Source organism: Myxocyprinus asiaticus, chromosome 16 (assembly GCF_019703515.2).
Source record: "Myxocyprinus asiaticus isolate MX2 ecotype Aquarium Trade chromosome 16, UBuf_Myxa_2, whole genome shotgun sequence".
NCBI classification, from domain to species: Eukaryota; Metazoa; Chordata; class Actinopteri; order Cypriniformes; family Catostomidae; genus Myxocyprinus; species Myxocyprinus asiaticus.
The window spans coordinates 29,347,786-29,361,139 of NC_059359.1; the positions used below are offsets into that span (position 1 = coordinate 29,347,786).

Genomic DNA, 13,354 nt, shown 5'->3' on the forward strand with positions numbered 1-13,354 from the left:
AATGTTAAGACTTGTCATCTGGTAGGTTTTCTCCATTGGCCTCAACTGATACAGATAAAAGCTCAGTTGGCCTGCAGTAGTTTGCATAATTCAGTACTTCTGCCTATAGAATGCTTGATTTTGCAGTCTTTGTTTCTATGTTTTTTGCAATAATTTAGATTCCCTGCCTTTTGTTACGTAGTGTATCAATGTTCTGTAATGTGTTACAGTATGTTTAACCGATGGTATTGTGTGATATTTTATATTAAGATCACTCTGAGCATTGCTAAGTACTGAAACAGCTTTCCTTCATCACCAATGGCATGCAGAAGTTGGTGCATTTGTCCTCTTTGCTATACTATAAATTACAGTGTATTATTTAACTTGGCATTAGGAAATTGCTGGGACAAGAAAACAGTGTGTTCTCTGATATACAGTAGTGTTGGATTTCTCTGACCATGCTGTCTGTTGTCTCCTGTGTGCAGGTGTTTGGTGATAACCCCACACCAAAAGGCAATGTCTGCTTTTTGGATATCTTGAGTGATCCAATCCCTGACAAGCATTACAAGCAATCGGAGGTACAGACACATTCATTTATGCAGAAATACATGGTAAAACACAAACACACACAAAAGACTCTCATAAAGGTGCAAACATCTACAAAGCTACCATTTAAATGACACAATTGAGATGCACTCCACTACAGATAAGTACATGTGCGCACATACACAGACAAACGGCAAGTAGGACATTATAAAAAGCCACATTCCTCAGTGTACTACATTTAGAAACACTTTTCTGAAATCTTTTTCAGTGGTCAAACAATACATCAAAGAAAAGCATGTTTCCATATTACACTCACAGATTCAGTCATGCACAACCCAAATCCATGGCTGTCATATTTGAAGTTAGGAATAAGACAAATCCAAGGGATTGCAGTTATACAATGAGAAAAAACAGTTGCGATATACCAGACAAAAGCTCAGACTTGCAGCTGAGGCAAGCCATTATCTTAGCTATTCTTCAGACTTAAGGGACCAACCTAAAACTTTTAACACACATACTGAATTTACGATAGACTAGGAGCTGGCGAATCAGTGTTGAAATATCAATACTTCCAATACTGATGTTGTATCAAGAGGACCTATCATATGCGGCAGTTCCAGCTGAACAGTTAGCAAAAAGTTACAATTTATTATAATGGGCTTATGACATTAGTTATACATTTAGTTAGACTAAAAGATGTTAAAAGATTGATCATGTTCTGTAATTGCCATTAATAAATGATGAACAAAACAGAAGTCTGATAATTTGCAGTTTACATCTATTTAATGGCAATGACGGCTTTCAAATATAACGTTGAATGGCTATAATTGCCCATTTACCATCACATATTACAAAAACTTTCCAATGGTCTTGGTATCAGCAGTATTGGTCTTGATTATACTTGGTAACAGATTGAAAAGAAAGTAAGTGCTGTCGTCCGTCCCTAACATAAAGAGCCCATTTTGATTATGGTATGAGTCTGAACATCAGCAACACACACAGACTCAAATAAATGCATTTTCCACCACAGAATTTGAGCAATGTCACACACACACACAAATGAGGCACACATGATGAACTGTGAAATGTAATGTCACACCCGCATAGAGATACATGTAACGTGTGTAATACACATGAAAACAAGCAGTGATCTGCTCACTCAGCAGAAAATGTATATCTACTTAACACAAACAGGATCTGAGCAACTGGGTGTCAAAGAAAACAGGCCGGGGACCCCTAGTGGATGGCTGGAAGAACATCAACAAACCTATTATGTGCTCCTACAAGAGAGTCACCTGTAGCTTTGAGGTCTATGGCTTCCAAGGAAGGACCGAGGAGTTTGTTCACAGGGTACTGACGAAAACACTTTCCCATGTCATGTCATTATTCCCATGCATTACATCATGCTTTTTAGTCATGCAATTCCATCATGTGTCATATTATGGCATGTTATGATTCATCATAGAACATTCGTGACATTCTTTTGGTGGGACACAGACAAGCCGTGGCATGGATTGATGATTGGCATGGTACAGTAAATGTGATGTTTTGTAAAGTACTGTATTGCTTCATTACAATGATTAATCACAAGTTCTGTTAAGTGTATATCAAAATCCTAATCCCTGGCTTGGTACTCAAATGCTGTACATGATCTATCTTACTACTTTGCAAATACAGTGATTGTATAACCTATATTTGTGCATGCAGGATTGACACTTGAAGAGGTCAGAGAGTATGAGAGAAAACTGCAGGAGGAAACCAACAGCAAACTGAAGAGTGATATAAACTGCACAGGTAACATTTCATCAGAGGAATGGAGCAAAAATTCTGAAGGGGAGTTTGGAAGAGAGGGTGGAAGAAATTGTGTGAGAGGTTTGAACACAGTAGGGGGAGTTCACCAAAAATGAATTTTGTCCACTGATAGTGTCTACATGCTGTCTACATTGTTTTAGCACCCGATTTACTACAGGAATAACTGTCTCAATTACTTCTGCCATGATTGCTTAAAAATGTCTCATGTTAGATCTCATGTAAATTACAGTGTTTTTTACACTTATCACAGGAGTTCCATGGTGACATGTCCACTGTGTGGCACTACAAGCGATTAAAATTTTCTTCCAAACAGATAAGGTTTTTAAGGTTAATGTTCTATCAAGTTTAAAATCAAATAAACCTACCTCCCAACCCTAAACCTAACCGAGTGTCATAAAAGAAAATCTGACATGAAAATCTGACATGCAATTTTTTGGTGTGATTCACCTGTCAACTTGCGTGCTCTACAGGACCTGTACTACGGTCATTTGCATCATAAGTGCAACGCTCTCATCAGCTGAGATACTGCACAATTTGATCGTGCTCGAACAAGCTTGTAAAATGTAGTTGGTTATGTAATGTAAACATTAAAATTAGGGATGCACTGATGTATCGGCTGCCGATATTTATTGGCCAATTATTGACCAAATTAAAAACATTGGCAAATCGGTTTAAAGCATGAAAACGGCGATATGAAAAAACGATGGTTGATTTATAATTAATTATCAACACACTTTGTAATAACTCTGTGAATTCAAATGCACAATCCCAAAATAATGTTAGCCACATTATATAGAAGGCTTGGCACTCCCACGAACATGTAATATAAAATTTTTAATCATTCTCGTTCTTGCATTATTGAGAAAAATAAACATAATTACAGACTTAACAGTTGTGAAAGCGGCACTTGACTATACCTGATGATCCAAAACATTTTGAAACCAGCAAACTTTGACTTGTGAGACATTGGTATCCATTAAGGCTGCATGACTGATTGAGTTAAGATTGAAATCGTAATATGGTCTTAATATGGAAGCATAAGACTTAATATTAAAAAGATGGGGCCATGAGTATTAGAGGAGAAAAAATTCAGAGAGCTATAGACATTTAGAAAGAGGGTGAAAGAGAAAGAGTGAGAGAAAGAGCGTTTTACTTGCACTAGTGATGGATAAGTTACAGTGAGATTTTGCCACTGCTGTTGCCCCTGAACATCCCCCTGTATTCTTGGCAGCTTTGGCATTTGGATGCATGTGAAAGATCTCTCAGTGTCCACACTGCCCTCTATTGGTGAATGTATTACACTGCATTGAGGTGCTCTCTCACAAATAATACAGTTTAGTCACCACTGTGATGCAACATTATAGATATTATGAAATTCATCATGACTCATCTAACGACATTGCCACATGTTAGCAAGCTGAATCAGAAGCAAATGTGTTGGGGCAAAACCTGTTCAGACTTAACATTTCTGTTCTGATAATACCATCAAGCTAAAGTCATGTTACCATTGGATGGCAATAATTACATAACAAAATCTATCTCTCTTTTGTCTCATTTTTCAGACTCTGCTCAATCAGTGCACCACATCTTCACTCGCTCCATCTCTGTTAATGATGAATCGTCACTGAAAAAGTTGGGGATAAAGACTTTGGACATTGAAGACTCTTCATCCTGCCCACCCTCTATCAAAAGTCCTTTGAGATTAAATTCCAACCCGGAGTAACAGCCCTCAACCCGTCTTCCCACCCTCACCCCTCAACAAGTCTACCATTCTGGATTTATCATAACCACTGACAGTATTACTTCTTGAAACCATTCATTCATGAGATAATTTATCAAAATTCTCTTGACTTGGACTTTCTCTTCCTGCATCTATAAAACGTATAGGGAGACATTCCACATCGTCTACTAAAAATATGACACTCTTCTCTTAATTCCCTCAGAACTTGTATGCATGGGCACCATCCAGAGGTTGACATTTTGCCAAATTCTCACTTTACAACAGTAAAAGGGCTGAACTGGAAGCAATACTCCCACCTCACAAAACGGAATATAATGTAATAATAGATATAACATAATAGTGGTACTGGTTCCACATGGAGTGAAACCATATTTCTTAAGGTCAATATATATATTCACTTCTCTCACAGACAAGCCCTCCTCAACAAAATAGCAAACCTGTGGACTCAGGAAGTGGTTTATTCCATGGACTATGAACATGAAGTGGACCACAGACCCAGCTGAGCACAGAATGAAGATGAACAGCCTCAATTAATCTCAAGAGACAACCTTTAGCCTGCTTCAATGAGACACTGTCATATGGATTATGGCAAATGTGAGTGGCTAGCCAAAATTTCAAGTGGGTTACTGGTACAGAGGTTAACCTTTAACCCTGCATCAATACATTGATAGAACGTAATTGAGTGTTGTCACAAAGTACACATTGGGAACATTATCAGTAGTACTCATGGTGAGTATTACTGGATTGGGCATTACTGTATGAGGCTGATACTACACCAGCCTTTAAGCAGTAATATGACATTGGTTTTATTCTGTATTTTTCTCTTGATTTTCAAATAAAGTTGAATTTAATGTAATTTCTGTGCCGGTACCAAACAAGTTTATTTTCAAACAGGTTTCCCCAAACACCATCTGCCATTGGTCACACAAACAGGTAGTACCGCCCTAAACACCCATTGAGTCAATAAGTATGTTTACATGCACTCATATTTGTCAATTAGAATACAATTAATTAAACTGCAGTACTGTATAGTACTGTATGTCCTAGTGCAACTGCAGTACTGTACAGTACTGTATGTCCTAGTGGTCAACCGAAATGGGATTTTCAATGGTTGATGCCGATACCCATATCTAGAGATCAGGATGGCTGATGGTCGATTACAATTTAACATCAGCAAATAAGATGTACACAATATATTTAAAGTGAAATAAACACTTACACAAATTTACTCAAAAAGTAAAAAAAAAAAAAAAAGAAACTTGAAAACAGAAAGCATTGACTATCCATTGACAAATCTATTGGTTGATTTTGAAACCAACACAAGCGAAAGTTAATACTTCTGTTAATCGGCCAAGCGAACACGGTTATGCGATAATGCAAAATGGCCGAAAATATCGGTTGATTAACCGACCCGGCTGATGTATCGTCTATCACTAATATGTACCCTAAAAAATATTCTTTGCACTTGCATTACATGTATTCCAAGTAGCGTTAGACGTCACATTCTGAAGAAGAGGAGAAAGGTGGAGAAAGCCACCGTGAGCATGGCACTTAAGACATGGCATTTTTGCTTTGTTGAGATCTAAAAATATGCCAGAAAAACTTTCTTATGTTACTTACTTAGAAGCAGCATCCCAACGTCCTGTTTGGCTTAACCATATAGCCTCATGCCCATTCCTCCTCCAATAACCAGGCATCTCAGAATGAGAGTAAAGATTGGTGAAAAAAAGTTCTCCTTAAGGAGTTTACAGATGTGGAATGGAAACTAAATTTTAGAATGACACAACATTTTTCATGAAAGAACATATGTGCCTTGCAGAATATTTAATGCAAGCCCTATACTATCTGAACCACCACTGATTTGTAATTAGGTTCCTGTGGCGAGGATTGTGTAATTTCCAATCAATTTGGAATTCAGAAAAGCACTGCAAACTGAACTGTACATGTGTGTACAAGGTATTGATTTTTTTTCATTTAAATTTTGAATACGATTGAGAAAGTTGTCAGATTCAATGGTTCACACAGCCCATATTCTTCAATTTAATGGATTGCTTAAGATCTACACCTTCACTTTCAGTCGGATAGAAATTTCATTCAGATCGAGCTCAATCGGATAGACTGAGGTGTTTATCGATTGACACTTTTTATTGATTTACACAATTGACACAGAAAAGCAAAACAAACATTCACAGAATCAACATTTAACCCACATTATTCCCTTTCCCCCTCCCAATCCCCAACCCCACCCTGACCCTCAACAAATATCCCTGTGGTCACACTTGAGTATACACACACACACACACACACACACACACACAAAAGGAATTATATATATATATATATATATATATATATATATATATATATATATATATATATATATATATATATATATATGTATTTAAACTCAGCAAAAAAAGAAACATCCTCTCACTTTCAACTGCTTTTATTTTCAGCAAACTTAACATGTGTAAATATTTGTATGAACATAAAAAGATTCAACAACTAAGACTGAAAAAAATGAAATGGAATAATGTGTCCCTGAACAAGGGGGGGGGGGGTCAAAATCAAAAGTAACAGTCAGTATCTGGTGTGGCCACCAGCTGCATTAAGCACTACAGTGCATCTCCTCCTCATGGACTGCACCAGATTTGCCAGTTCTTGCTGTGAGATGTTACCCCATTCTTCCACCAAGGCACTTGCAAGTTCCCGGACATTTCTGGGGGGAATGACCCCAGCCCTCACCCTCCGATCCAACAGGTCCCAGACGTGCTCAATGGAACTGAGATCCGGGCTCTTCGCTGGCCATGGTAGAACACTGACATTCCTGTCTTGCAGGAAATCACGCAGAGAACGAGCAGTATGGCTGGTGGCATAGTCATGCTGGAGGGTCATGTCAGGATGAGCCTGCAGATAGGGTACCACATGAGGGAGGAGTATGTCTTGCCTGTAACGCACAGCGTTGAGATTGCCTGCAATGACAACAAGCTCAGTCCGATGATGCTGTGACACACCGCCCCAGACCATGATGAACTCTCCACCTCCAAATAGATCCCGCTTCAGAGTACAGGCATCGGTGTAACGCTCATTCCTTCGATGATAAGAGTCCAACCATCACCCTGGTGAGACAAAACCGCGACTCATCAGTGAAGAGCACTTTTTGCCAGTCCTGTTGGTCCAGCGAAGGTGGGTTTGTGCCCATAGCCGACACTGTTGCCGGTGATGCCTCAGTCCAGCCTCTCTCAGCCTATTGCAGACAGTCTGAGCACTGATGGCCTACAAGCAGAGTGGTGATAGCGTAGTGGGCTAAAGCACATAACTTGTAATCAGAAGGTTGCTGGTTCGATCCCCACAGCCACCACCATTGTGTCCTTGAGCAAGGCACTTAACTCCAGGTTGCTCCGGGGGAATTGTCCCTGTAATAAGTGCACTGTAAGTTGCTTTGGATAAAAGCATCTGCCAAATGCATAAATGTAAATGTAAATGATGGAGGGATTGTGCATTCCTGGTGTAACTCGGGCAGTTGTTGTTGCCATTCTGTACCTGCCCCACAGGTGTGATATTTGGATGTACCGATCCTGTGCAGGTGTTGTTACACATGGTCTGCCACTGTGAGGATGATCAGCTGTCCTTCCTGTCTCCTTGTAGTGCTGTCTTAGGTGTCTCACAGTATGGACATTGCAGTTTATTGGCCTGGCCACATCTGCAGTCCTCATGCCTCCATGCAGCATGCCTAAGGCATGTTCATGCAGATGAGCAGGGACCCTGGGCATCTTTCTTTTGGTGTTTTTCAGAGTCAGTAGAAAGGTCTCTTTAGTGTCCTAATTTTTATAACTGTGACCTTAATTGCCTACCATCTGTAAGCTGTTAGTGTTTTAACGACAGTTCCACGGGTGCATGTTGTTAATTGTTTATGGTTCATTGAACAAGCATGGAAAACATTGTTTAAACCCTTGACAATAAGATCTGTAAAGTTATTTGGATTTTTACAAAATTATCTTTAAAATACAGTGTCCTGAAAAAGGGATGCTTCTTCTTTTACTGAGTTTATATAAATAATCACACACATTTAAACTACACTTCTCTCTCCACTGCCCCTCCCTGAGAGCCCTCCAAAACAGCCAAATAGCTGCCCCATTTTTTATTAAATAAATCTAAGTTGCCTAGCCTTCTACATGACATTTTCTGGAATGCTGCTACCCTCCCCATCTCTGTGCACCACTCTTGAAATAAGGGCGATCCAGCCGACTTCCATCCCCTAAGAATAATCTGTCTGCCTATCATAACACTGGTTAGGACCCAATGTTTTATGCATTTATCCCCTATATTAATGACCGCCCCATCGCCTAATATACAGAGTCTAAGGCAAAATGAAATTTGAGTGCCCAATACATCACACATAAAACTATGAACCCTAAACCAAAATTCTTGGATCTTAACACACCACCAAAAAACACGGGTTGTGTCCCCATCTTCTGATTGGCATCGCCAGCAGGTGGGTCTGTCTTTAAGACCAAGCCTATACAATCTAGAGGGGGTCCAATAGAATCGATGTAAAATCTTGAATTGCATAAGGTGCACCCTTGCATCTCTAGATGCAGACTTGACATTTTTTAGAATCCTAAACCACACTCCCTCCTCCAATTCCAAGTTTAAATCTTTCTCCCATAATCTTTTGAGAGAAGTTGAAGCTCTGTCCCCCAGACTCTGAATTAGCAGGGAGTAATACACTGATGCTTCATGACCTTTTCCAAAAGAAGTAATCACCACACCCAGAGTATCTGCCACTCTAGGTGGGTGTATGCTACTCCCAAAAATAGTACAGAGCAGGTGGCACAGCTGTAAATACCTGAAGAATTGAGACCTGGGAATCCCAAAATATTGAACCATATTTTCAAAGCATCTCAACACCCCACTCTCATATAGGTCACCGAGCGTATTAACCTCCCTCACAATCCACTCTGTCCAACAGAAACGGGACTTATTAATACATAACTTTGGGTTCAGCCACATGCTCGAAGCAATATTTAAATAAATGTCTGAATTAAACACTCTGGACACTTTTGTCCATACCGAGTGCAAATGCCAGACAACCGGGTGTAACTTAACTTCTCTGGTTAGTTTGATAAAAAGGCTTTGCAATGGTGAAATAGGGACAAGAAATTCCTGTTCAATACAAAACCAGGGAGGGGCTCTCTCAGGCAGAAGCGACCAGTGAACCAAATGTCTGAGATCGAATGCATAATAATAAAAAAAAATCTTGGGTAGGCCTAGCCCACCTTTGTCAATCGGCCTATGCAATTTACTGAGATGTAATCTGGGACGTTTACTATTCCAAATGAAGGACTTTGCTATGCTCTGAAATTGCTTGAAATAAGAGAGGGGGATATCTACAGGGAGAGATTGTAGCAGGAAGTTGAATTTTGTAATACAATTCATTTTAATAACATTAACCTTCCCAATCATAGATAAATGTAATTAAGCCCACCTGCCCACATCGCTCGAAAATCTTTTTATTAAAGGGTCAAAATTAACTCTAACTAAATCACACATATTTGTTGGGAATAAAATACCCAAATACTTAATGCCCTGTTTGGGCCACTGGAAAGCGCCTGGCTGAATAGCCATTAACGGGCAGTATGCTGTCAGAGCCAAAGCTTTGGATTTAGACCAATTAACTCTGTATCCTGAGAACTTAGAAAAGGAATTAATAATTCTGTGGAGGCAAGGCATAGACCTAGTGGGGTCGGAGACGAATAATAAAATTTCATCTGTGTAAAACAAAAGCTTATGCGCCACACCTCCCACAATCACCCCTGGAAAAACATCCTCCTTTCTTATTGTGGCTGCTAATGGTTCCAGGGCAAGACAGAACAATAATTGGTAAAGAGGGCAACCCTGCCGGGTGCCCTTTTCCAGAGTAAAATAATCTGAAATTAATCCATTTGTTTGTACTGGTGTCTATAAAGTAACTTAATCCATCCAATGAAAGTATTCCCGAACCCGTACATTTCCAAAATCTTAAAAAGATAATCCCATTCTACCATTTCAAACGCCTTTTCAGCATAAAGTGAGATAGCAGCAGTCTGATCATTCGCCACTGACCACATGATATTGATGAAACGCCTAATGTTATCAGAAGAGCTACAGCCCCGAATAAACCCCATCTGATCTATATGTATAAGAGATGTCATAACTTTACTTAATCGGTTAGCCAAAATTTTTGACAATATTTTAATGTCTAGCTGGATCAGGGAAATTGGATGATAACTCTTACATTCGCTTGGATCTTTGTCCTTTTTAAGAATTAGACTGATCCGGGCTTGTGTCATGGTTGGCGGAAGCTTTCCATTCTTTAATGATTCCATATAAACTTCTAGCAAAAGTGGAGCCAGTTCTGTAGCATAAGATATAAAAGATTCAGCGGTAAAGCTGTCTGGCCCCAGAGCCTTGCCTGTAGGCAAGGCCTTAATTACCTCGCCAAGCTCCTCCAAGGTAATCTTAGAATCAAAAGAATTTTTTGCTTAGCCGACAGTTTAGGAAGTTCTAATGGTTCCACAAAGTTTCTAATATCCTCTTCAGTAGATGAAGATGTGGAACTATAAAGATCAAGATAGAATTCTTTAAAAGCATTATTAATATCAGTGGCTGAGGTAAATATTTCACCACCAGCATATTTCACTGCGGGAATGGTAGAAAAAGACACTCTCTGTTTTATACATCTACCCAGAAGCTTCCCTGCTTTGTCCCCTGACTCAAAGTATGACTATCTTGCCCTAAATAGCCAAAACTCCACCTTCCGTGACAAAATAGTAGTATATCTGTATTTCAATCGGGTCAATTCCCTGAGGCCATTAGATGACATTCGGCACTTCAGCTCTGCCTCGGCACTTTTAATATTCCCTTCCAATTCCACGAGTTCTTGTGCTATGGATTTTGTTGGTGAATGCGGCATGCTGTATGATCCGGCCCCATAGAACCACCTTAAGTGCTTCCCAAGCCATGCCCACAGAGGATACTGAGGACCAGTTGGTCTCCATATAGACATTGATTTCAGCCTTTAGCATTTGTTGGAATTCAGGATTTTGCAAAAGGGATACATTAAAGCAGCAGCTATATGATTTCCTTTTCTTCATATGTGGCAACACCTCTAAACACACCAGGGCATGATCTGAGATTAAAACGTTTCCAATTGAGCAATCAACGACAGATGAAATGAGGGACATGAGGGAAAAAAATCTATTCTAGAGTAAATTTTATGGACTGATGAAAAAAATATATAGTCCATACCAGATGGGTTCAAAAACCAAGATTTTTACACATCCTGTGAAGTGTCAATGTTGCTCTAGGGGGCTTGCACACTTTTGCTTCACTATGTTCAAGGACTGAGTCCATTAAAAGATTATAGTCCTCCCAATATTATATCATAAGGGGTGCCAGCAGCTTGCAACATCTCTTCAAGATCTATAAAAAAGCCCTGATCATCAACGTTAGGTGCATAAATATTAGCCAAAATAAGACTTTGTCCCTGAATTTCAGCTAAAACTATAATGACTCTTTCTAATTTATCTTTTCTCTGTTTGAGACATTTGAATTGTAGATGTTTACTTATCAGCGTAATGACTCCCCTGCTCTTACTCGAGCCAGCACTATAAAAAAAAATGCCCACCCCATATCTTTCCAAATTTTTCAGCTTCCTGCGCAGAAAGATGAGTTTCTTGAAGAAACACTATATCATATTTCTTATACTTAAGAAGAGAAATATAAATAACCTTCCTTCTTTTTATGGGGTGTCCCAACCAATTCACATTCCATGTGGAGAGAGACAATCCACTCATATTAACATTCAACATTTTGACATATAATAAAAAATAGATTGTGTGTCAAAAACAAGATTATAAAAACCACATTCCAACTTTAGTTCGACAATCAAAACCTGAACATCCCCCAGAACCAAACAATCAGAAAAAAGAAAAACATGTGCATTAACCCCGCACACGACAGCGCCAACTTGCGTCCAGCCCTCCAAACTCAAACAGTCCATGTACGCCTACGAGAACTCCCGCGGCAACTTTGCCGATGGATTGCTCAAGTCCGGTGTTTCTATACAAATTTTGTGAGACAGAATTACACAGCAAAATATATTCTATAAAACAAACTCCAGCCAATAAACAGAATAAGCAAAAAGAGTGTGTAGATTCATCCATAAAACTGTCCTGAAGGTGTGCCACTCTACAAAATAAACTCCAGCCGCTAGGTGGAACCAGCACAAAAAAAAGCACACAGAATCTTCAAACAGTCAAGCAAATGTTCAGTGAGCCAGTCCACTTGGCTGCAACGTGAGTACAACAAGATAACTTGCTCATTCCATTGACTTTATGAAGGACATCACTTGCTGTGGGCATGTGAATGTTTTACGGCCATCCTTAGCATCTATTCTCAATTTGGCCGGGAATATCAGTGCAAAAGCGACCTTCCATTGGTGAAAACGTTTCTTGCATTCCTTGAATTGATCACGCTTCTCTTGTCGAATTCGCAAAGTCTGGGAACAAGAAAATGCTGTGATTCTTCCAAGAAAGCCTTTCTTTACTCCTCGTCTTGTGTAACACAAGATCTTTATCGGATGATTTCAAAAATTTGGCCAGAATTGATTGGGGCCTGTCTCCCTCCTCGGATCGATGAGCAGGATCCCTGTGAGCTCACTCGTTTTCCAGTTTATGGCCTGCTATGTCGAGCAGATTCGGAAAGAGCCCATCCAGGAATTTCAACATATCCTGTCCCTCTGCTCCCTCAGGGATTCCAACTATACGGACATTATTCCACTGGCTATGGTTCTCCATGTCCTCCAACTTCTCCCAGTCACGCTCCAAATCGACCTTGGTCGCTAGCGGATTAGCAGATAATTCCCTCTCCGATGACTCCAGGTATTCGATCCGTTCCCTATCTGTCACTCACTCGAAGTTGTGTCGACGTTGTGTCACTCTTGGGAGCCCGAGACACCTCTGGTCTTTGATAAAAGGCCAATGAAAATTGGCGAGTGGTATTTGTATGCCACTCCCCCGGACATACGGGTATAAAAGGAGCTGGTATGCAACCACTCATTCAGATTTTCTCTTCGGAGCTGAACGGTCATGCTCATTGAGCTGAATACTATTGTTCATTCACCTCTGCTGGATCTGACGGTGCATTTCAGCGGCTTCTCCCCCCTCTGCACTGGTGCAATGCAGAGAATGCCCCTGGGCACTTCGGCAGAAAAACAAGAGAGTATATTGTCTG

At 39.9% G+C, this 13,354-nt stretch overlaps 1 protein-coding gene across 1 annotated transcript in view; it reads left to right on the forward strand.

Moving 5' to 3' along the window:
• LOC127453737 (cytoplasmic phosphatidylinositol transfer protein 1-like) overlaps window positions 1-4,905 on the forward strand; it is a 38,540-nt gene extending 33,635 nt beyond the window's left edge. The window contains exons 6-10 of the mRNA XM_051720386.1: window positions 465-557; window positions 1,720-1,875; window positions 1,991-2,054; window positions 2,233-2,319; window positions 3,900-4,905. Coding sequence (XP_051576346.1) covers window positions 465-557; window positions 1,720-1,875; window positions 1,991-2,054; window positions 2,233-2,319; window positions 3,900-4,060 — 561 coding nt within the window. The 3' untranslated portion in view covers window positions 4,061-4,905. The remainder of the gene's footprint in view (window positions 1-464; window positions 558-1,719; window positions 1,876-1,990; window positions 2,055-2,232; window positions 2,320-3,899) is intronic.
• The last annotated feature ends 8,449 nt before the right edge of the window (window positions 4,906-13,354 follow it).